At 44.6% G+C, this 25,984-nt stretch overlaps 2 protein-coding genes across 2 annotated transcripts in view; both read left to right on the top strand.

Annotated features, from left to right (window-relative positions):
• nufip1 (nuclear FMR1 interacting protein 1) overlaps positions 1-16,653 on the top strand; it is a 34,585-nt gene extending 17,932 nt beyond the window's left edge. Inside the window, exons 6-10 of the mRNA XM_078409376.1 lie at positions 9,229-9,321; positions 11,014-11,264; positions 13,365-13,496; positions 14,541-14,770; positions 15,680-16,653. Coding sequence (XP_078265502.1) covers positions 9,229-9,321; positions 11,014-11,264; positions 13,365-13,496; positions 14,541-14,770; positions 15,680-16,057 — 1,084 coding nt within the window. The 3' untranslated portion in view covers positions 16,058-16,653. The remainder of the gene's footprint in view (positions 1-9,228; positions 9,322-11,013; positions 11,265-13,364; positions 13,497-14,540; positions 14,771-15,679) is intronic.
• Positions 1-25,984, top strand: part of tpt1 (tumor protein, translationally-controlled 1) — a 224,401-nt gene that overhangs the window by 126,814 nt on the left and 71,603 nt on the right. The gene's annotated exons all lie outside the window — the stretch shown is intronic.

Below are 25,984 nucleotides of genomic sequence, written 5' to 3'. Positions count from 1 at the left end.
ATTGTTCCTGAAGGGACCGGAATAACTTTGGCCTGTTTTCAGGCTAGAAAGTACTACCACGTACTATGTACTGTTTCAGGCTAGAAAGTACTACCACGTACTATGTGACGTTAAGCTTGTGCCTTTCTAAGAATGTTGGCAAGACAGGGTGGTGGTGGTGGTGGGGGTGAAGAATTCCAATTTTGAGATTGTTGAAAAGAATGGGATTGGGTAGAAGACAGTCAACCTCACAGCTTGCCACTAGAATTGTTGTATTTTGTTCTGTTGCTTCCTCTTGAAAAATTATCTTGTGTCACAAACTATGTGAAAACTGGTAGAGCATCCCATTCTCTAGGTAATTCTCCATTGATTTTTTGTTAATCATTTAAGAGTTGTGGCTTTGCAGACTGAGCCAGCATTTAATTGCCCATTCCTAAATGCCCTTGAAGATACCAGTCAACTGCCTGCTTGAACCGCTTTAGCCTTTGTGGATGTGGTTATACCCGCAATGCTGTTGGGGACTGTTCCTTCATTTTACCCAGGGGCAGTGATATATTCCCAAGTCAGGATGGTAGAGATCGTGGATTTGTAAGGTGCTGTCTAAAAACGTGATGAGTTGCAAGTGTGCATCCTGTAGACAGTACAAACTGCTACTAAAATGGAGTTAGACACAAAATGCTGGAGTAACTCAGCGGATCGGGCAGCATCTCTGGAGAGAAGGAATGGGTGACGTTTTGGGTCGAGACCCTTCTTCAGTCTGAAGAAGAGTCCTGACCCGACACGTCACCCATTCTTTTTCTCCAGAGATGTTACCTGCCCCACTGAGTTACTCCAGCATATTATGTCTATCTTCGGTGTAAACCAGTATCTGCAGTTTCTTCCTACACTAGGGTGGAGTGATTGGACGGTATACCAGTGAGTACATGCCATGGCCATTATGGTGCTGAGCATCTTGAGTCTCATTAAAGGTGCACTCTTCAACCAAGTTGACAGTAATCCATAACACCTGGCTCTCTTTCTGCAACAAACCGGCAGAAGAAGAGCAGACCATGCATGATTATGAACACTTTCATGATGGATAATATGTTCCCTTTAGGCTGGAAGACAGTAGAATTGGAAATGGGCTGTGGGTGAACTTGGAAGGGAATAATTGGAATAAGATTTGCTTTGCTAAAAGTGGCAGTAAAAGCAAGATAATAAACTATTGTGGCGGCTCCCGAGGGTCGGGCCATACCACTCACGACCCCTCGGCACGGGAATGGGTCGAGCCAAGGAGGCGGACTTCGGCCGGGAGTATAAAGGTCAAGGACCGCATGACTCTCATTCCCTTTTGGAGTTCCAGAGATACAGTAAACACGCTTTCGTTAACCTTGCCTACTTGTCGTTATTTTGGCCTACTTGGCCCACTACATTGGTGACCCCGAACGGTCCATTATAGAAAAATGGACAAGACATGGGGCTCAGCCTTCGCCTCGCTGTCCGAGGGCGCTACACCGGCTATCGAGGCAATTTCTGTAGCCCTCCCTACCTTTTGGACCCACCGACCCCACGTCTGGTTCCAGCAAGCTGAGGTATATTTCCAGCTCAAATCCATCCGGTCGGATGATACACGGTTTTTCTACCTGGTTGGAGCCCTGGACCAGGACACGGTCCAGCGGGTAACCGAGTTCCTCGCCGACCTACCGACCCAAGGTAAATACAAGGCGCTTAAAGATCTATTGCTGGAAACTTACCGGCTCCCGAGAATGGAGCGGGCTAAAAGAATCCTCCAAATGCCTCCCCTGGGCGACCGGCGCCCATCCGCGCTGCTTAGTGACATGCTCGCGTTGCTGGACGGTCACAAACCTTGCCTTCTTTTTGACTATGTATTTCTCCACTTACTGCCGTCCGACATTCGCATGCAGCTCAGTGAAGGGCCTTTTGATGATCTCCAGGCCCTCGGCAGGCGTGCAGACGCCCTTTGGGCGGCGCGCAGTGATGACGTCATGACGCTGCGCGTCACTCCGGCAGCGCCCGAAATAGCCTGGTCGGGAGGGGCGGCTGTGGAAGGAGTCAAACCTGCGCCCCGGAGGCCTGCACGGGCTCCCCCGGCGGCAGCCGCAGGTACTGCACCTGCTTTTCAACGACAGCAGGCTTCAGACAACACCTTGGTTAAGAACTGGTGTTATTACCACCAGCGCTAGGGTGCTGCAGCCCGACGATGCCGCCTGCCATGTGCGTATCCGGGAAACGCTGTGGCCGGCTGCCAGTAGACCCCGCGGCGGCCGGCCAGATTCACCGCCTTTTTGCTTGGGATCGGGTTTCGGGTAATCGTTTTCTTGTGGATACCGGGGCAGAGTTGAGCGTGCTGCCTCCTTCGATGCAGGACATTCATTCTGGGAAGCGCGGTTCCGCCCTCACCGCTGCGAATGGAACCAGCATTCGCACCTATGGCGTGCGCACGGTGAAGATCACCTTCGGCTCTTGCCACTTTACTTGGCAGTTCACCGTGGCCGACGTCTCACAACCGTTGCTCGGGGCGGACTTTTTGCGGGCGCATTCCCTCCTGGTGGATGTCAGGAGGCAGCAATTGGTCCACAGTGCAACAATGCAGCCCATTACATTAGGGTTGGTCTGTCCTGTTGCTCGACCGCTGTCATCGGTCGAATCCACCTATGCTCGAATCCTGGCGGAATTCCCGGACATCACGGCGCCGCAATTTCGTACGTCAAACCCCAAGCATGGGGTGGTGCATTTCATCGTCACGACCGGCCCACCCCTCCACGCACGAGCGCGCCGACTTCCGCCGGATAAATTGCGTCTGGCGCGGCAGGAATTCCGCGACATGGAATCCTTGGGGATCGTTCGACCATCGAACAGTCCATGGGCGTCCCCACTTCACATGGTCCCCAAGGCAAGCGGTGGCTGGCGGCCTTGCGGGGATTATCGGCGACTGAACGCCGCTACCACGGCGGACCGATACCCCGTACCCCACATTCAGGATTTCAACGCCCACCTCGCCGGGGCTACTATATTCTCCAAAGTGGATCTGGTGCGGGGTTACAACCAGATCCCCGTCAATCCGGACGACGTACCAAAGACGGCGATCATCACACCGTTTGGCCTGTATGAGTTCGTGCGCATGCCATTCGGCCTCAAAAACGCGGCGCAGGCATTTCAGCGCCTGATGGATGGCGTGTGTCGTGGGCTGGACTTCATATTTGTGTACCTCGATGACATATTGATAGCCAGCCGCTCGCGGAAGCAGCACTGTGCCCACCTTCGACAGCTGTTTCAAAGGCTGAGTGAGCACGGCTTGGCTATCAACATCGCCAAGTGCCAGTTCGGCGTGGAAACCATCGATTTCCTCGGCCACCGCGTGGCTTCGCAGGGTGCGGTTCCTCTGCCGGACAAAGTTGAGGCCATCCGCCGGTTTCCCCGTCCCTTCTCGTTACGTGGCCTGCAGGAATTCGTGGGCATGGTGGCTTTTTACCACCGTTTTTTGCCATCTGTGGCCCACATCATGGAGCCGCTGTATCATCTTCTGGCAGGCGGACGTAAGGACATTGCGTGGACCGATGAGGCGGCGACGGCTTTCGATGGCGCAAAGGAGGCCCTGGCTCGGGCTGTGCTGCTCGTCCACCCACGGGAAAATGCCCCGACGGCCCTTACAGTGGACGCATCAGAGGTAGCTATCGGCGCCGTGCTGGAACAACTGACAGACAGGGGTTGGTGTCCCCTGGCCTTTTTCAGCCGACACCTTACCAGCGCCCAGAAAAAGTATAGTGCATTTGACCGCGAGCTCCTGGCCCTGTACCAGGCGGTACGTCACTTCCGCTACTTTCTGGAGGGACGTCCGTTCACAGCATTCACGGACCACAAGCCACTAACTTTCGCCTTCACGAAGGTTGCAGACCCGTGGTCCGCCCGACAACAGCGTCAGTTGGCGTACATTTCAGAGTACACAACCTCCATCCGTTTCGTGGAGGGGAAAGAAAACCGGGTGGCCGACGCGTTGTCGCGCCCCGCCGTCGAGGTGGTTTTGGATGTGGCGCCTGGCATTGACTATTCAGCCCTGGCGGTGGCTCAACTGGTGGACGACGAGATACCCGCCTACCGGACTGCCATCTCCGGCCTCCGCCTTGAGGATGTCCCTCTCGGCCCCAATGGAGCGACAATTTTGTGCGACGTGTCATTGGGCCAACCACGCCCCATCGTGCCTGCTGCCTGGCGCAGGCGGATTTTCGATGTAATCCACGGGTTGGCTCACCCATCCATCCGGACGACAGTCGCACTGGTGGCCACACGGTTCATGTGGCACGGTCTCCGCAAGCAGGTTGGCAATTGGGCCCGCACCTGCGTCGCGTGCCAGACGGCGAAGATCCAGCGCCACGTCCGGGCGCCTCTCCAGCAAATCGGTCTGCCAAACCGCCGATTTGACCACCTGCACGTGGACATTGTGGGTCCCCTCCCGACTTCGAGGGGCATTACTCACCTCCTCACGGTGGTTGACAGGTTCACCCGGTGGCCAGAGGCCATACCATTGACCGACACGTCCACGGCCACGTGTGCTCGAGCGTTGGCTGCAAATTGGATCGCACGCTTTGGGGTGCCGGTGGACCTTACATCAGACCGGGGACCACAGTTCACCTCTGAGTTGTGGTCAGCCATGGCTGAGCTGTTAGGGGTTCGGCTTCACCACACCACGGCCTACCATCCGCAGGCTAACGGCCTGGTGGAGAGGTTCCACCGGCAGCTCAAGGCTGCGTTGAAGGCACGACTCTCCGGCCCCGATTGGATGGACGCACTGCCGTGGGTCTTATTAGGCATCCGGACGGCACCCAAGGAGGACCTCGCAACGTCATCAGCCGAGCTCGTCTACGGGTCGCCGCTCACCGTGCCCGGGGAGTTCGTGCCCTCATCGCCGGGGCAGCAGGAACCGTCCTCGTCCACCCTAAAGCGCCTTCGTGAGCGAGTGGGAAAACTGGCACCCGTCCCTACGTCTCACCATGGGACGTTCCACCCGCACGTCCCATTGGCCCTTCGAGATTGTGCCTACGTTTTTCTCCGCCGCGACGCCCATCGAGCACAGCTTCAGAGACCTTATGAGGGCCCTTTCAAGGTGCTGAAGCACGGTGAGACAACTTTTGTGTTGGACATGGGGGGCCGACCGGAGGCCGTGTCAATTAATCGCCTCAAGCCAGCGCACTTGGACATTGACCAGCCGGTGCGGGTTGCACAGCCTCGGCCGCGCAGGCGCCCCCCTTTACAAGTGCCTCCAACACCGCACCCGCCGATCCCCTCATCTCGACCGGTATTTGTACCCCCTTCTCTGCCCCCGCCAGCCCCCCCGGTTGTCCCTTCAGCTGAGCCCCCGCCAGACCCCCCGTCGGACGGGTACCGTACACGGTTCGGTCGACTAGTGCGACCACCGGTGCGCTTCGTGCCTCTGGTTCTGGGGGGGGGTCCTGTGGCGGCTCCCGAGGGTCGGGCCATACCACTCACGACCCCTCGGCACGGGAATGGGTCGAGCCAAGGAGGCGGACTTCGGCCGGGAGTATAAAGGTCAAGGACCGCATGACTCTCATTCCCTTTTGGAGTTCCAGAGATACAGTAAACACGCTTTCGTTAACCTTGCCTACTTGTCGTTATTTTGGCCTACTTGGCCCACTACACTATCATAAAAGTAAGGGAATTACCTATTTGAAAAGCCGAAGTATAAATGGGGATTGGAATGATATTTGGATTGAACTGTGGCATTTGAAGAACAGGGGCTAAAACAAGCATCATGGACCACATTACCATCTTTTGTAACTCAGCGGGACAGGCAGCATCTCTGGAGAGATGGAATGGGTGACGTTTCGGGTTGAGACCCTTCTTCAGACTGGTTAGGGATAAGGGAAATGAGAGATAAAGACAATGATGTAGAGAGATAAAGAACAATGACTGAAAGATATGCCAAAAAGTAACGATGATAAAGGAAGGATGCTTGGGCAGCTTACAGCCCAGTGGTATGAATATTGATTTCTCTAACTTCAGGTTGCATCGAAATTCCCTCTCTTGATATCCTTCCCCCACCCAAGTCGCACTAGCTTCTCGTTTTCACCCAACAAACAGCTTACAATGGCCTGTTTCCTTTATCATTGTTACTTTTTTGCATATCTTTCATTCATTGTTCTTTATCTCTCTACATCATCGTCTATATCTCTAATTTCCCTTATCCCTAACCAGACTGAAGAAGGGTCTCGACCCGGAACGTCACCCATTCCTTCTCTCCAGAGATTCTGCCTGTCCCGCTGAGTTACTCCAGCATTTTGTGTCTATCTTCGGTTTAAACCAACAACTGCAGTTCCCTCCTACACACTTACCATCTTTTGTTTTGTCACTCAATGGTTTTAGCTCAGACAAATAATTATTTCAAGCTCTGTTGCACATGACCACCACTTCATATGAAATTAGTTGGTAATCAGCCACTATTACATTTATATCCAGTGTATTCTTTTACACAAGTTTTGCTCTGTTGAACACTGATACCAGCACCGTCATGATGCAGGCTTGTGTTAGGCCTCATCCTTTGCGTACATGCAATAGAATCACACAATGCCAGGAATGCACATGTGATTTGGCAACAACTGAGGAGAGAGAAATTACTTTGCATATTGGGTTGATGACAAGGGCAATTTGCATCTGAGCACTAAATCACTTGCAAGTGCTGCTCCAAATTACATTCCATCATTTAGCAGTGTTTTAGTGTCCCTTTATCATCACTGTCTGTATCTAGGAATTTACCACTGAACAATATTGCGGTAGTATTATCACTAGCACTGATTTAGAAAGATGGCTCACAATTGCATTTTTAAGGCATTTGTGGATGGAACATAAATACTGTCTGACTTGCAACATCCACATCCTGTAAATGTGGAGAATTGCCCCAGCTTGTCGTCTACAAAAACTGTGACAAAAGCAATCTGCTTAATTATTGTAGAAGCAAGAAACTGCAGATGCTGGTTTAGAAAAGACAGTACTGGGGTGACCCAACGGGTCATGCAGCATCTCTGGCGAGCTTGGATAAGTGATGTTTCGGGTTGGGCCATTTCTTCAGACTGATGGGGGATAGGTGGGGTGGAGGAGAAAAATTGATATAGGCGAGGAAGGTTTTTATAATTTTCCCCTGCATTTCCCTCTTATTGTCCCTAATTATTGTCTCAGCAGAATATTCTCCATTATCATGGAAGGCACTATATTTTCACCTACCAACTGTTATTATCACAAATAAAAATGTATAGTTTAAGATTTGAATTATAACTGTTATCCAATACTTTGATGCCATGAAGTTGCAACAATTATGTCCACTTTAGGGAAAGGGGATAAAAGACCTGGGTTTCATGCCTCTTTTGAAAAGTGGCATCTCCTGCAATGCATTTCTTGGAGGTCTCTAACTAGACTTTGTACTCGTATGAAATGATGCTTGAGCCAACATCCTCACAGAATGTACAACACAAGAATGTCAAACATGAATCCGAGACCATCATTATCTACCTGCACATAATCCATAACCCTCCATTCCCTGCATATACATATGCGTATCCAAAAGTCTTTTAAAAGCCATTAACATATCTGCTTTAACCATCACCCTTGGCAGCAAGTTCCAGGCACTCGTAAACCGCTGCGTGTAAAAATAAACAAATAAAGTAGGGAAAAAATGCCCTGCACAATTTTAAACTTTCCCCTCTCGCCTTAAACCTATGCCCTCGATGTATTTAACATCCTGGTGAAAAGATTCCTTTTCGAAAAGAATTTGAAAAGATTCTATGCCTTTCATAATTTTATATTCTCGGCTCCCCCCAGAACCTGTGGGACCCAGAGAAAACAATCTGTCTTTTAAACTCTCCCTGTCGCTAATAACTCCACTCTAGACATCATTCTGGGAAACCTCCTCCGCACCTTTTCCAAAGGCTCCACATATGCTTCCTGTAACGGGACACCAGAACTGCATAAGATACTCTAAATACGGCCTAACCATAGTCCTAGCTGTATCATGACTACCTGACTCTTGTACTCCTATGAAACCAAGTATGCCATATGCTTTCTTTAACATTCCTATCTACTTGTGTTGTCACTTTCACGGAGTTATGCATTTGGACCCCAGTGTCCCTCTGGACATCAATGTTGTTAAGGGTCATGCCATTAATTGCGGATGTTTCCCTTGTATATGACCTACCAAAGTCCAACATCTCACACTTGCTCGGATTAAATTCCATCTGCCATTTTGCTGCCCATTTCTGTAGCTGATCTATATCCCATTGTATACTTTGACAGCCTTCCTCTCAGTCCACAACCCCAGCAATCTTGGTGTCATCTGCAAACTTGCTAAACAACCCTGGAAATATTTACATCAGCAGTCCCAGCGCAGATCTCTGGGGAACTTCACTGGTCACAAATCTCCAGCCTGAATATTGTCTTTTCAACACAATCTTCTGTCTTCTATCATATCATATCATATCATATCATACAGCCGGAAACAGGCCTTCTCGGCCCACCAAGTCCGTGCCGCCCAGTGATCCCCGTACATTAACACTATCCTACACCCACTAGGGACAATTTTTACATTTACCCAGCCAATTAACCTACATACCTGTACGTCTTTGGAGTGTGGGAGGAAACCGAAGATCTCGGAGAAAACCCACGCAGGTCACGGGGAGAACGTACAAACTCCTTACAGTACAGCACCCGTAGTCAGGATCGAACCTGAGTCTCCGACGCTGCATTCGCTGTAAAGCAGCAACTCTACCGCTGCGCTACCGTGCCGCCCAATCAGTAATCAGTTCCGAATCCTCTAACCCAGTTCCGAATCTTTACGATCAATCAACTATTAATCCTGTGCATCGTATCTTCTGGAACAGCCTACCATGGGGGACGCCATCAAATATCTCTTTCCATTGAAACAAGGGTTCTTGGCATCTGAACCATTGATGCAAAAAAGTGGAACTGGATTGTGCTCATTTTGGATCAATGTGATCAACTGATAAACTTCTGCCTGATTACCAGCTGATGTAAGACATGGGTATTTTGTCAATGGAAGGCGGAAGTGATATGTCACACTGGTCTGGTGCAGCTTCTGTTTCATGCTCGGTCTTCTCAGGTGTGTATTCAAACACGTTTTCTGGCATAAACTGCTTTTTGAACATTTAGTCCATCTCAATGCCATCAGAGTGAAATGGGTTGAAAGACTGAATTGTTGTTGAATAGCATTTTCTATTCATTGGTCAGGAATTTTCCAACTTTGGCAAATATGACAAAGAAGAGGAAGGCAAGTCAAGAAAGGGAACAACGAGGAGAAATGTTGCAAACTCAGCAGTTTGGGTAAGTATCTGTCTGGTTTTCCCTCCCCTCCTTGAGACTTGTAAGTATAAGGGACAAACGATCTCTTCCTGGATATTGGGGGAGGAGGGGTGGGCAGTTGCATAAATGGCTGTTAATATGAGCCTTCGTCATGAATGCAGCTATGTTTTTAGACCAGAAAAGCCATCACATTGAGCCTAAACTTTCTCTCAGTGCCTTCTGCTTTATTCCAGGAGTTGCCTTCCACAACACTTTCCTCGCGGTTGAAGTATAATTAAACTGAAATTTTAAAGTTGTATTCTTGGTGCTCTTAATTCTGAAGTTTGTTAAGGGTTTTCTTGCTTGTCTGAGTTTAAAGATGTTATTAGTTAATGCAATACTTCATGTTGTATAACAGCAGATGTCCAAGGGTTTTGACCCTTAAATTTAATCACATTTGCAGCAAGGTTGCGATAAATCTGTGTAACTAAGACTTGCTCCCCTCCCCTGCAAATGGATCCACGACTTAATATCCCCTAGACTGCAATTGGTACAGTCAAATAACAAAACATTTTCCACAATAATTCTCATCAGCTGTGGTGTGCAATAATGCATTTCAGCTCTTTTGCTATAGTTCCTAAACACACTGAGAGGCCAAATTCTGCTCTAAGTTTGCAGATGATGCCACTGTGGTTGGCTGGATCTTGAACAATGACAAGATTGTCAGGAAGGAAAACGAGAGCTCTCTCTTTTTTAAATCTGTATTTCCTCTGTGGCTGTAATACAATATTGTTAACTCTGTTTATCGTCTCTTTTGCACTATCTGTTGTACTTGTGTACGGCTTGATTGAACTCATGGCATGATTTGCCTGGGTAACATGCAAAACAAAGTTTTTCACTCTTAGTAGAAATGACAATAATAAATTAATACCAATACGTCTTTAATTAAACAGTTATACATTTCAATTTTTAACAAATCTTTCTTCGTGCCCATTACAAACACTTATTCCCTAATTACACGTAAGCTACTAGAAGTGAGCAGGCATCACTGCAGTCCATGTGGAGAAACTATGTTCACAGAGGCGTTGGGTACAAATTTCTAGGATCCTAATGGCTTTGAAGGAACATTAATGTTTATTTGTAGTGCGGGCCTTGAAAATGCTGGTTGTATTAATGTTGTGTTTCACGGATAAAAGTTAGTCCAAAACGATACAGGAGATGGATTTTAGAAAAGACAATCTTGGCAATTGTGGGAAGCCATTGTTTAATGTGTAGTAAAACTCTGATAACCCAGTACCCTCAGGGGTTTTGTTTCTGACTGGCAGATTTTATGGACTATTGAATGTTATTTCGTGTTATTAGAACCCCAGCAAATTTTTAATTCACATTTGTGAATGGTATACAGCAGTATATTTTTAATTGAAAAGCAAGTGTTGGAAATATCACTTGGCATGTTGGAGGCTTATCCATGGGGATCACTGTGCAATAAGAGAATGAATTATCAGCATTTTGCTCTATACATTGCGTGTTCCACTGGATTTTCCTGCACATATTTTTTGGTATCTAAGTAGTAGAGGAGCTGTTTCACTTGTTTACCTTTACTTGAGTGAACCTTTTTAATTAGTCTGTTCCTCATCCAATACCACATATAATACTCTCGTAGGTGCTTGATTTATGCTTATTTCGGCTCTCTGGTTATAATACAGTTATAACTCTGTAACTCTTGTTTTGCAGCAAAATGAAGGGACGTTTGAAAAGGTCTCATAATGGGAACAAAAGAAATTTCTGTGGAAGGTTTAATGACAGGAATGGGGGCCATTTTGGTGAAACACACTTTGGTGAGCAGGAAGGCGCAAGTGCAAAGGAGGACACTGGCTGCATGCAGTCTAATAAGACCTGCAGTAAGCAACCAGAAAGCAAGGAACCAAAGAAAGGTGGTAAAAAAGATGTGGACCCTCTAGGCATGTTGGCACAAAATGACGTAGGTATGTATTGACCACGATTGTGGAAACCGTTCTGCTTAGATCGTATGGAGGAGGGGGACAAGGAAAGCATTGTGTAGCACCTTCGGCCATCTTGGGAAGACCCAAAGAGAGCTATGGTCATCAAATTATATTGGTCATGTTCAGAAACAAGTCGTCCAGTTTAAGCACAGCAAACCCTCCAAAACCACCACCGAGAATTTATATTTTTGGCTGTTTTTGAAGGATAAATATTGCCCAGCACTGGAGCTTCTCACTACCTCAGCTGAAACCATTCGGTCTTTGTATTTGTCTCTCCAACCCTACTAATTTGTCCTGGCTAATTTTTAGCTTTTGACTGATTGTATTTACAAAGGTTCCATGGTAAAATCATGGCCACATGGAACACTGATTATTGCTCTCGGGGCTTGGTTTCAAATCCCACCTTTAACTGCAATTCAGATATTACAAGTTCCATCGATATTTTGCTATAGTGCTAAAGTAGGTTTCCATTGTAAGAAGAAGAATAAAAATCAACATGGCACGTGTGTGTACATCATAATGGCAGTTCTGGTGAAGCACCGGAACCACATTTGCAAAAGAATATAAACTCCATAAAGAATGAGCATGTATAATTCTGCCAGCAGGGGAAGGTCTCTTCGGGGGAAAAAAGCACATCCCAATGTAAATGAATTAGTAAAGAGTTGTTTAATAAATAGGACAATAATGAATAGGATATGAGCAGCATTCATTAGCCACGATGGTTACTAATCATGAAGGAAGGGAGGCAGGTCACAGAGCATTGAAATAAACAAGTCTGAGGTGAAAGATCTGTTCTTTGCCGACCACAGATTCACACTTTGTTAATCTTGTTCACTACTTGCCGAACATTGCTGGTTTCTATTTGGCTGATGTGCTTGCAACTCCTCATCAAATCACTTTTGAAACAAGTGAAATTAAGTATTATCTCAGTCTGAAAACATGGTGGAAGATTAAATCAACTATTTCCCATGATCAGAATAGGCCTTTTTAGTTAATTTTGATGTCCCTGCAATTTATTTATTTTTAAAACGCTTGTATAGGGTGGGCCTATAAAATATTAAAAACTTTTATTGTTTTGTTATGATTACACCAATAATATAGAAAGCAGCCTTTCATGCATCTATAAAATACACTATTTAAAATGGCTCTCCAAGGAAATGGACAAATTAATACTCTGGGTGCTCTGTGTTTTAACATAACATAACAGGTGAAGAGTATAGTGTCTCCTTTTTTCTGTATGGCTGTTGATTGATATTTTGCATCATTCCAACAGTTTATTTTGTCATTTATAGTACTTTTATTTGTGCTCCAGCTGATGGGGCATTAAAGTTGGGTAGGAGAGGCTTGTGTGGTGCATTAATTGGATTTACAGTTGTTGAAGCAGTTGTATCTGATTTTGCAGTATTGGTTCCTGTAGTTTTTTTCGAGTCATTGGTGCACTGATTTCACTGTTGCCATCTTTCGTCTTATTCAAGTGCCATTCCAAATGGGTGCCCCTGCCCTGTTAACCAATAATAACACGGTGGCAGTATAAGGGCTGTAGATGAGTGGACTCTTTAAGATAAACACATCAATCGATAGATAACGACCAACCTGACTGATCTTCCCAAGGATCTCTGGAATCATAGTGTATTTGTTGGAACCCTACCGTGAAATTGCCCAGGATGATTTAAACTCCCAATAGATCACCAATCAAATCTGGAATTCCCGGTTACTTCATCTTCTCCATGGCAACTGACCTGTTGATGCTTGAAGCCTGCTGTTGGAGGAGCAAGGCATTCCAGGCAAACCCGCAATTTTCCACTGACTCGACACCAGTAATGTTTTCAAATCACTTTTGTGCTTTGATTGAAATGATGCGTGTGAGAAAGAAAAGTATCCATTCCATTGAGGGCTGGGCTTGAAGCTGGCTGGTGTAGTGAAGAGTCGCCGCAGGAGCTCATGGCCAGGCCTACTGACTGGATTAATTATGCAATAATCTGGCTGCCAATATGTGCAGCCCCCTGCTGGGGAATCTGTCTGTCTGTTGATGGGTTTTGACTGGAATTTGAAAGAGCTGAAAAGTTGTGTTTGGCCTTGCAGAGTCTGACAAGGACGAGAGCCGAGCTGGCGATGAACAAGCAGCAATCGTTGTTGTGCCAAGCCAGATAACGTCAGGCCTGAGCGCGCTGATGGGTAATTACAGCTCATCAGACAGTGACCAGGAGCCAGAGGGTAAATCTGAACAAATAGCTTTTTTTATTTCTGTTGAGGAAAATGCCAATCTTAATAGATTTTTTTTAGATCTATCATTACATTAAGTTAACTGGGGAGTAGATGGAACTGTCTAGGTTTTACAAATTTCCTTCAGAATCCTAGCACCATAATCAGTGTTAAAGTAGATTAATAGCATTCTTTGGCCTCTGTGACTGAGGTTTGGTTTCATTCCAGGCTGATGACTATCTGATTATAATCTTGGTGTTATTAATCATGCTTTGTCCTAATACAATTATTTTAATAGTTCTTTGCTTGAGACAAATCTCATTTTAGGTGGCCATCTCTTGTCCTTGTACATTTTTCTCTGAGATTTACATTTTGACCTTGTGAGCTATACATGGCCAAGTTATTGTGATGAAGCTGGATCTGCCAGCCCAGCATTGTTTGGCATTGTTTCTCTGTAATCGATTCCCTTCCAAACTGTAAATTGAAGCTCTGTGCCTGATGATCATTTAGGTTCCTAACCTGTGTATCATTATGATCAGAATCGCGAGTACCTCCACTAAAGTAGGTTAATTGACTGGGTAAATGTAAAAATTGTCCCTAGTGTGTGTAGGATAGTGTTAATGTGTGGGGATCGCTGGGCGGTGCGGACTTGGTGGGCCGAAAAGGCCTGTTTCCGCGCTGTATCTGAAATATGAAAAATATGAAAAAATATATAAAGTCTGTCTGGCAAAACATGAATAGAGTAATCTGATGCATCAGTGCTCTGGTGCCATCCCATAGCCCAAAGATGTGTGTGTCAGTGGGCTAAGTAGCTTTTGTCAATCACCCTAGTATGCATTTGGTGGAATCTGCTGGGAGTTAATGGCAATGTGGAGAGAATAAAATGAGAATAGCATGTGGATGCATAATGGTCATCGATTCAGTGGACTGAAAGGCCTGTTCAGATGAGATAGATCTGACTCTCTGTCACGACTAACTTTGTACATTCTTCTGATGTGCTACATTAATCATTTGATTAAAACCGAACAATGCCAACCTTCCTAATATTTCTATCAGAAATCCCCGTCCGTACTCCTGTCAAAACTGTTGAAGAAAAGGTGGTTCTGGAATCTGCACCACAAGATACAAATGAACAGGAAACAAAAAGGTGCAAAACTAGTGTTGCAGATTTGGAATCGGACGGTCCTTTCAAATCCAAGGGTAACGGTAGAGGAAGAGTTCGTAACGCACGAGAAAGACGGACTTGCCAGCAGAAATTATCACCTTGGCCAACTCTGCTTGAAATGGTGAGAGTCATTCTCTGTTTATACAGCACCACACGCCTATATGCTCTGTTCGTATGTAAGTTGCACTTTGTGCATCATTTATCAAGTGTGTGCAGAATTACTTGCTAGAGCAAAAGATCAAAAGATTAAGTATGAAGTGTGGAGGCTATGTATGAGTACTGTAAAAGATCAAATATACTTGGTCTTATGGCTCATACTCCTTTCCACTTTCTCTCCCTCTTGTGTGCCTAACAGTTCTTCCCACCTCCTGCTTATTAGCAAGTTGCAATCTCACGACTGCTGCCTGCACTGGTCAGCCCTTGTGGAACAGGCCAGGAACTTGATTTTAATACCCATATCTTGTTGTCTTGCCATTACATTGATCTGTTGGTTAATTACTTCCTTGATATCCTTTTTATTTGCTATTTAGTGAAGGCCAATAAAGTGGAAGAATGTTGGCTGCAAGTGGCAAATGAACCTGTGAATTAAAGGGTGGCCAAGACATTTGCAACAAAATATTGGTTCAGTTGCTGTTTCTGGTTCAGGTATGGGTGTTAAAATCCAGATTGGTTCTCTGTGCTATTTCTTGGTCATTGGGTGAGAAATGAATGAGCTTTATTCTGCATTGCGTATTTCATGATGATACATTGGTAGCAAAAAATGTGGTGTTTTTCATTTTTCCTCCAATTCTTGACACCATTTCACTATATTCATTATAATGCATTAGTGTTTCAAAGAGGGAATTCAAAACTCATATGGACTTAATATGGACTGGATCCAAAGAGTACTGTGGATAATAGACTTCAGAAAGCCTTAAAATTCCTGAATCCTTCATCAGACTTTATTTCTGGCAAGGCATCTCATTAAAAAAAACCTCAAGGTGAAGTGCTACCTTTTTTTAAAAACAATCCTCTATTTTTTGTGTTGCAGTTGTTGGCCAGAGACATTCGCCATGAAAGAAATGTAATCCTGCAGTGTATTCGGTACATTACACAGAACAAGTTCTGGGGCCTTGAAGCAAAAGTAAATGGGGCGAGTGTCAGGCCACAGTTGTCAATAACATCAGGTGATGGGGAACCACATACAAACGGAACTGTAGAATGTAACAAGACGTCTGGACTTGAGGCCTGCGCACTTGGACATCCGACGAGTCCTAAAGCTGAAAGGATGGGCCCGGGCCCTTTGGTGTCAGCAAGAAGCACACAATTGGCGTCCACAGCTGAGCTGCCAGAAGCACCCCTGGTTACATTGCCCACAGTAGATGATGAAATTTGGGAGACCCCGGAAGCCATCCGTGAAGAAAGATGATAAAGAAATCCTAAACATGGGAAAAGGGCAAAGACTATTGGCGAAAATCAGAGGACTTCCGCAGCAGTTTCTTGTTTTAAATGGAGATTAGAATTTGCTCATAATAAATTAAACTACTTAAAAATGTGTTTATAAGACATTTTTAGGCATTTTGTGCTGTTATTTGTTCAGTTTTAAATATGAATGTAAAATATTGCAAATAATTACTTGCATACAAATATACAAAATCGTGAGAGGAATAGATTGGGTAGATACACAGTCTTTTACCCAGAGTAGGGGAATCGAGGACCAGAGGACATGGATTCAAGGTGAAGGGGAAAAAAATTAATAGGAATCCGAGGGGTGACTTTTTCACACACAGGGTGGTGGGTGTATGGAACAAGTTGCCAGATGAGGTAGTTGAGGCTGGGACTATGCCATCGTTTCAGAAACAGTTGGACAGGTACATGGATAGGACAGGTTTGGAGGGTTATGGACCAAGCGCAGGCAAGTGGGACTAGGGTAGCTGGGACATTATTGGCTGGTGTGGGCGAGTTGGGCCGAAGGGCCTGTTCCCACACTGTATTAATCTATGACTCCATGACTACTATTTCAGATCTTATGCGTTTTATATTATTTACTCACTTTGCAAAGACTTGCATTTCTGATTATTTTCCTTTCAAAATTATTTCCAGTTTGCTTTCTGTTAATTGTTCTGCAAAATGATTTCGAGAATCAGGAACTTAATGGAGTGCCACAGTCATAGAGCTATAAGGCAGAAAACAGGCCCACCCAAATTGGCTGAGGTTGTTGTAACTTTTACCCAACTCTAACCTGAGGCTGATTATAGAGTGATTAACCCGTTTATGTTGCTTGACCTGCTGAGTTACTCCGGCACTTTGTGCCTATCTTTGGTCTCAACCAGCATCTGCCATTCTTCGTTTTAACCCATTTAGAATTTGGGGCTGAAGGAAAAACCAAGTAAAATTAAATACATCCAGTTTCTTTTCATACATTTATCCTGCCTCAACCGCTTTGTTGTTTTAAATTATTTAGAAATGCTAAGGAAGTGTGAGTGGTTCCAGAATTTAATTCAGCATTTCAAAAGCTTCTCTTTTACATAGTAGCTGGAAGTGCACCTCATCACATGGTGCAGGGCTCTTGTAACAAGGTAAAGTAAAACGCTGATAATCCAGTATCTTTGGGACTCTGGCGCCAACAGATTTTCCTGGTAATTCAATGTTTCCCCTTTTAATACCTAAACATGCTTTTTATTTTATTTTGTATAGATTTCTCCATAATAATCTTTACCTTGAACTCAGTGAGATTAAAGGGGGTGACAAAGATAAAGGTTCAATGGACACAAAAAGCTGGAGTAACTCACTGGGACAGGTAGCATCTCTGGAGAGAAGGAATGGGTGAGTTTTCAGGTCGAAACGTCACCCATTCCTTCTCTCCAGAGATGCTGCCTGTCCCGCTGAGTTACTCTAGCTTTTTTTTTTGTCTATCTTTGGTTTAAACCATCAACTGCAGTTCCTTACACAAAGTTCAATGGACTCCAGTTCATGTGGAATTGTACCCATTCATGACCCCAACCCATGATGGCAACCCCATCCTAGAACTCGACCTTGGGACCACCCCCCCCCCCCCCCCCCCCGGTTTTATTCTAGAATGATATGCAATTGGGTGCCAAACCACAATTTCTAAGCTATCAAATGCTGGATTTTTGCAGTTTTGTCGGGCCTCCACCATCCCGAACCTTTGCTTTTGTCAGTTTGTGTACTGGATGCAAGTTGCAGCGATTGGTTTGCCCATCTGCCATGCCTATAACATTTCTGCATCCTCGAGTTTGCTGCTTCCATTCAGCATAGGTAAAACCTTGTAATTTATGTTGATTTATACAAATAAAATCATGTTCTCCGATATTCATGAGAGGATTAAAAATGCAAGGTATGTGCTTCAGAAGTAAACCAGACTTAGGTAAAGCAACGCCAAGGAGCTTTTGAGTGGTATGTCCTCTGCATCTGGCAATGATTTTAAGCTAAACACAACACTGACAATTGGTCTCGACTCTAAAGTGAAAGATACAAATTAAAGCCTTGTTTATCTTTTGATGGTTTTATGCAGTTTGGGTTGCATTGATTAGAACCTTCATCCAATACAGACTGGAGAAATTAAGACTTGCCATTGAGATTTGAATATCCTTTCATCATCTAAGCGTGTAAACATGCTGGTGGCTTTGAAATTTGTTGTCATCAGGGAGAATATTCTAATCAATATTATTGCAAAATATTTCTAGCATTGAGTTGGTTTTGTCATCTGTTTTGAATTTATACTGTGTTTTGAGGTTTGACATTTGGAGCACTTTAGTATTTCCAGCTGCCTTTTGTTGTGCAATTGTGCTGCTTCCTGGGGATAGAGTGGGGTTAACAGGTGTGGCACCAACTGTGATGTAGGGAAAAAGATGGCATTTAAGACCTTGGTCCAAGGGAGGAATAAACGGCAAAGAGTGGAAAAATGGTAACTATATGCCCAAAAATTATTCAAATCTTAATTCAATATCTTAAAGCTTTGTGAAGTGAAACTTGGTTGTTCCTGTGACTAATAAATGAGGCTCTGAACTCACTCATTGCTTAGTTTGAAGCTGCAGATATCATTACACCAGTTGTAGAACATCTGTGTTCATTACAGCATCTTGGGTGTCATTTATCCGACAGTTGAGGATGTGAGGATGTATTAAGTTTTTATAGTCTCATTTTATTTGATTTTGTAAGGGGTTTTGAGCCAACTAGAACAATTGAAATTCATCATACTGCGTTTACTGTCAATACAAAGGCAAGATGGTTTGTACCAAATACCTCAGTTAGTTAAATTACTTTCAAAACTCGAGATGCAGTCGAGGGGAGATTGCAATTAGAAATGGTTTGCGTACATGACTCTGGATCACTTGTTACATGCTGGGGAATAGCTCACCCTTGCAATATCTACCACCAAGAAAGATGAGCAAGAACATCATTTTATATTTCTTTTTTTAGCTGTGCACCATTGTGACTTGGATGTTGCTTGCGTGCTATCCAGTCAAAGCATACTATCAATGAGTAAAATCAAGCCGCACAAGTACACCAAACAGGTAGTGTAAAGAGAAAAATATCTGAGTGCAGAGTATAGCGTTGGAGATTAATGTGTCTCGCCATTCTTTCAGTCTTCCACCTGAAATAGTCATAGAGCGTGGAAACAGGCCTTTCAGCCCAACTTGCCCACACAGTCCAACATGCCCCATCTACACAAGTCCTACTTGCCTGTGTTTGCCCCATATACTTTTAAATCTAACCTATCCATGTACCTGTCCAAATGTCTCAAATGTTGTGATAGTACCTGCCAGAACTACCTATCGTTCCATACACTGTGTGGAAATAGTTGCCCCTCAGATTCCTATTAAATCTTTCCCTTCTCCCCTTAAACCTATGTCCTCTGATTCTTGATTCCCTTACTCTGGGTAAAAGACTCTGGGCATTTACCCTACACCCGGGTGTTACAATCTGAAGAGGATAGTACCAGAGTGCAGAATATTATTTTACAGCATTGTAGTGTTACAGTTCTGGAAAAAACTTCAATGTCCACCATGAAGTCAGTGGGAAGATCAGAACTACTGTACACTCTACCTAATGGGAAGACTGTTCAGTAGTCTGATTGCAGGGGATAAGTAGCTGTTCCCAAGTTTGGTGGTACATGCTTTCAAGCTTTTGTATCTTCTGCCCGATGGGAGAAGGGAGAAGGAGGAATGACCAGGGCATAAAAGGCCTTTCATTACGTTGGCTGCTTTCCCGAGGCAGTGTGAAGTGTTGATGGAGTCGATGTTGGGGAATCTGGTCTAAATGATGGACTGGACTATATCCACAACTCTGCAATGTCTTGCTTAGTTTCCTAGATTAATATCCATGTTTCCTCAAATCTGAAATGACCATTTTGTCTCTATGCATTCAAGATAGTGTAAATGGTTTGTTGTTTCCTGACAGCTTAGCATCTGATTTTAATTTTGTCTGAAAATGAATGTTTGTGAGACCCAACTAGATATAGGAACACGTCCAAGGGCAGAAAAAAAGTGAGTTTAAATGCAAAATTATTTGGAGAGAAACTTAATATTGTATTTTTTTTCACCACAGAGGCTACCAGATCTGCTGAGTATTTTCAGCATTTTGATTTGTGGTAGCAGGTGCTCATTTTTGGCCAGAAAATCTGACATTTTAATGCATTCAGCGCAATAACAACTGTTGATTTCGTTTCCATGAACACTATTCCACCCTGATGGCTTGTACTCTGGGGTGTTGAGGCAAGAAATGACAGAGGAAATAGCATCAGTTTCTAGCCTTATTTATAATCTGTTTTAAATATCAATTTGTTCCTTAGGACTAAGCAATAGTATGTGTAGTTCAGATTAGTTTGTCGTAGAAAGCAGGGTGCAATGAAATTTCTTATTTGCAAGAAGTTCAGAAAACAGTAATGATAGATACATCAATAATACAACAACAAATGCAAGACAGCAGATTGGTGCATAGATTGTAGTGCAATCTGAAGTAGTGCAAAATGTTTTCAAGTGCAGTATTGTAATAACTGAATGAGGTAAGAGTATGTGGTTGCACCTCTGAAAGACCTGTGGCTCAAGAGTCTGATAGCATGGAGAGGAACAAAATGTGTAGGAAGGAACTGCAGATGCTAGTTTGTGCTGAAGATAGAAACAAAATGCTGGAGTAACTCAGTGGGTCAGGCAGCATCTCTGGATAGAAGGAATGGGTGACGTTTTGGGTCGAGACCCTTCTCCGGACTGAGTCAGGGGAGAAGAAAAGGAGATATGGAAGGGTAAAGTGTGAAAACTAGAGATCAAAGGGAATCTTATCGAAACGTATAAGATTATTAAGGGGTTGGACACGTTAGAGGCAGGAAACATATTCCCAATGTTGGGGGAGTCCAGAACAAGGGGCCACAGTTTAAGAATAAGGGGTAGGCCATTTAGAACTGAGATGAGGAAAAACCTTTTCAGTCAGAGAGTTGTAAATCTGTGGAATTCTCTGCCTCAGAAGGCAGTGGAGGCCAATTCTCTGAATGCATTCAAGAGAGAGCTAGATAGAGCTCTTAAGGATAGCGGAGTCAGGGGGTATGGGGAGAAGGCAGGAATGGGGTACTGATTGAGAATGATCAGCCATGATCACATTGAATGGCGGTGCTGGCTCGATGGGCCGAATGGCCTCCTGCACCTAATGTCTATTGTCTATTGAATGTAGATCAAGGAAAATGTAGAATAGATCATTGTTAGCTAGGGGAAGGTGACAATGAGGCATACAATGTAAAATCTAATCAGGAGAACAGTCAGACTGGTCGAAGAACTGGGATGGGGGAGGAATGGAGATGGAGCAGAAACTACTTGAGTCTGGACATCCACGCTTTCAAGCTACTTTATTTTCTTCCAGAAGGCAGATGAGAGAAAAGGGATAGCAAGAGAAGAGAATATCTCTTCTGGAGATCAGCTGAAGAAATGGCAATTGGCCAACATTTAATTTGCTCAGAGGTATAGCAGGAATCAAATGCAAAGGGATGCCACATCTCTGCTTTCTATTTTATTTTAGGGCATTAAGTAATATAGAACAGGGTGGACCCATAGGGCCCAAAGCTCTCCTGCATTGGTCTAGCACCTTCTTCCCCTCCTCCCCCCTTCTCCTCCCCCTCCCTTCCCCACTCACCCACTCCATCCCCCTCAACCCGCCTTATCCCCCCATGCCCCTCACCCACTCCACCCCCCCTCAACCCAGGCATGTCAGACCCCCCACATCTCCCTCCCCTGCAAGTGATTAATATATATTATCAATATACAATATAACATTTTATATTCTTACATTATTATATTTCAAGTATTATTATATTATATCATTATTTGTGTCCGTGTGTGTGTCCGTGTGTCTGTCCGTGTGTGTGTCTGTCCCCGTGTCCATCCCCGTCCCGCTGGGGGTTGTAGTCTGCTGGAGCCGGCGGGAGGTGCGCACAAGATGGTGGAGGAGGAGGAGGAGAAGAAGGAGAGCGCCCAGCATTGTTCTTTGAAGCGGGCACTGGAGGAGACGTGGGAGGAGGAGGTCAAGAACCTGCCCACTGAGGGCTGCAGTCTGGGGCCGGGTGGGAGCGGGGATCCGATGACGCCGTTGATTGAAGAGGACGCTGGAGGAGTTGGAGGGGAACTCGAGCGGGTCCCGCCTCCCTCCGAGCTCCCATTGGTCAGATCCCATCCCACCCTCGTCCCTCATTGGCCTGGTGGTTGTTGGGTTCCCATTATGATGTCAAATGCGGCTGACGGCCAGGTAAATGGAAAAGTGATTTTTTAAACTTAAAAATGTCAATAACTTAAAAAATATAACACCAATTTGAACGAAACTTGCTAGATAGATGGATGGATGGATAATTTCCCTTCCACAATACCACATTTTCTTCGTCTGATTATCTCAATTTGTTTATCCTAAGTATCCGCCTATAAACAGCCATAATAGTTTTAATGTTTCCCTTGTGACACATCTATAGCTCCCTACTTTGTCTTCTATTTATGAAAGGAGGAGTTGCATTGGCTATCTGCTAATTTCCGATCTAATGGAACCTAATGCCAAAGTTATGAATTGTCACTAGTTTATTGTCTTGTAAAAAGCCCTTGTAAAATTGGTATAAATGCAGTCAAATTATTGCATTGTGGCTTGTTTCTTTGGAATTTAAACTCAAAAAGCGAAGTAATTATTACATAACATAACATAACAGAACTTTATTGTCATTCGGTATAAATACCGAACGAAATTTCAGCAGTCACAAGACACAGCAAAAAAGAAAAGAACACAGGACACACGACCCCAACACAAACATCCATCACAGTGACTCCAAACACCCCCTCACTGTGATGGAGGCAATGGAGTTTGAGGCAATTTCAATCATTCAATAATTAAATTTCAAAATTTAATGCAACATTCCCCATTAATGTGACAAAAGGTTGAATCTCCTGAATAAACCTTTTAAATAAACCTTGAAATTTAACAGTTAGTGCACATCAATACAAACAATGACAAATCCAATTGTTTGTGAGCGCCATTGCTGCTATTTTTCCAAGATCATAACGCATAGCTTTCGGTAATTAGTATCTTTGTGTGCAGATACGAAACAACAATATGAAACTTTTAGCAGCTGTGTAACTTAACATAAAAATATAAAACATAGAACAGTACAGCACAGGAACATGCCCTTCAGCCCACGATGTTTGCGTGCGGCAAACATAATGCCAAGTTAAACTAATATTGTCTGCCTGCATGTGATCAATATGCCTCAATTTCTTACATATTCAAGAGTCTCTCTAAATGCCATTTAAACTGCTATCGCATCTGACTGCACCACCAATCCAGGCAGCAACTTGTGTGTCTCTGGGTTTGTCACTTTTTGTAACAGGATGCCTAGAACTGCACACAACTTTCCAAATATGGCCTAACCAGAGATTTGTCACCCTACACAGTGCCATGATCAAAGGCGAGCATGCTATATGGTTTCTGTACATCAATGCTGTTAAGGATCTTGTCATTAACTGTAAACTTTCACCTTGCATTCAACCATCCAAAGTGATAATACCAAACACTAGCTCGGGTTGAATGCCGTTCTCTGCCCATTTCTGTAAATTGACTACACCATGCAATTTGTCGTCTGCAAACTTGCTTACCACCATCTACATTTTCTTCCAAGTGCTTTATATATGTCGCAAACAGATGTCCCAACACAAATCTCTGCACAACACACTGGTCACGGACCTCCAGCTGGCATAACACCCTTCCAGCACTGTCATCTATGGGTAAGCTAGTTCTGAAACCAAACTACCAAGTCACTGTGGATCCTGTGTATCTTAATATTATGGCTCAGCCAACCATTAGGAGCTTTACCAAATGCCTTATTTAATATAGGCAACATCCACTGCACTATCGTAACCTACTAAAAATACTCAATCAGGTTTGTAAGACATGACCTGCTGTGAACAAAGCCATGCTGACTCTCCCAAATGAGTCTATTCTCTTCCAAATATAGGTAAGTCTTCGCCCAAAGAATCCTTTCCAGTAGCTTCCCTAACCTGATGTGAGGCTCACTGGCCCATAATTTCTTGGATTATCTCTACTTAGACAAATGAACAACATTGGCTGCACTCTGGCCCTTCAGGACCTTGCATGTGACACGAGGGGGTACAAAGAGCTTTGTAAAGATTCTTGCAATCTTCTCTCTTGCCTCTCTCAAAACTTAGTCTAGACCCCATCAGGCCCTGGAATTTATCTACCTTAATGCTGCAACCCTGTGCCGGTTTAACTCTACAAGTTTGCAGATGACACCACTGTGGTGGGCCGGATCATGAACAATGGCAAGTGAGGTGGAGTACAGGAAGAAGATAGAACTTAATAGATAAGATGTCAGGGCAACAACCTCTCCCTCAATGTCAGCAAGTTGAAAGAGCTAGTTAACGGCTTCAGGAAATGTGACTTCAGGAAGCACATGAGTGGAGTATGCATCCAATCAGCATCAATGGTGTCAAAGTGGAAATGGCTGAGAGCTTCAAGTTCTTTGGCGTTAATGTTACCAATGATCTGTTGTGGACCAACCACATTGAAATGACAGCCAAGAAAGCATCTCGAACTGTTGTGCTACAATACTGAGAACTATATTCTGCACTCTATCTTATTTTTGGCTCTATTCATTGTACTTGAGTTTGGTTTGATTGTATTTATGTATAGTATTCTCTGTTTTGATTTGATAGGATGCATAACAAAGCTTTGATTCTGTCATGGTGCCCAGGACAATAATAAACCTAAACCTAATCTTGAAAGCCATTTCTTGGTGAAGGCAGACATTGATGATGAAATTCACTACCATCCTCAAAGCACCAGCTTTGCCTTTGTCAGTTTAGAGTTTTTAGAATTTAGAGAGACAGTGTGAGAAAAGGCCCTTTGGCTCACCAAGTCCAGACCGACCATCGATCGGTCACACTAGTTCTATGTTATCCCAGTTTTGTATCTTACACACTAGGGGCAATTTACAGAAGCCAATGAATGTACAAATCTGTACGTCTTTGGAACGTGGGAGGAAATCAGATCACCCGGAGAAAACCCAAACGGTCACAGGGAGAATGTACAAACTCCACAAAGACTGCACCTTTAGTCAGGTTTGATCCCAGGTCTCTGTCACTGCGAGGTGGCTGCTCTACCTCTGTGCCACCCAGTTAAGGGAAAGAGTATTTGTAGATGCAGTTTCAGATCGAACACACATTGCCTCGTATTCCACCTGATTATTCTACAACCCAAAGACCTGAAAATTGTATTTTCCAAGTTCTGGTAACTGCTCCTCCTCAATCCCTCTCTCCTGGATCTATCCAGGTTGTCTCGCACCATCTTCTCTCTCCCCTTCCCCCTCCCCCACCCCTCCTTTCTGCCCATTACCCACACACTCCTCCAGTTGGGTTCCCCTATCCCATCCCCCCCAGAGTTCCTATCTTCCCACCATCCCTCCCTTATTTGATTCCTCTCTTCCTTATCAGATTCACAAATCTGCAGACATTTGTGTTCACTAATCCCTTCCCAGCCTCTGCTGCTGTCTTCACCCTTCCCTTCCCTGTCTGAGATTCATTCATTCCTCACCTGAATCGTTCTATTGCTCGCTATCCCTTACCCTATCCCTCTCCCTCACTCTTTATACTGGCTCTCTCTCCCCTCTAGATGCTGTCCACAGATCCTTGGTCAACAGATGCTGCCAGACTTGCTGAGTTCCTGCAGCAGTCTGTTTTTATCTTTCCATGCTAACCGTTCAAAACTTAACCCCACGTGCACTGAGAACAACATTGGACCGTGTGGCTCTAAAGGACAGCCCTGTCATCGGCTGGCCAGCTCAACACAGCTGATTCCA

Source organism: Rhinoraja longicauda, chromosome 12 (assembly GCF_053455715.1).
Source record: "Rhinoraja longicauda isolate Sanriku21f chromosome 12, sRhiLon1.1, whole genome shotgun sequence".
Classification (NCBI taxonomy): Eukaryota; Metazoa; Chordata; class Chondrichthyes; order Rajiformes; family Arhynchobatidae; genus Rhinoraja; species Rhinoraja longicauda.
The sequence above is the reverse complement of the archived record's forward strand: the minus strand, read 5'-3'. Positions and strand labels throughout refer to the sequence as shown.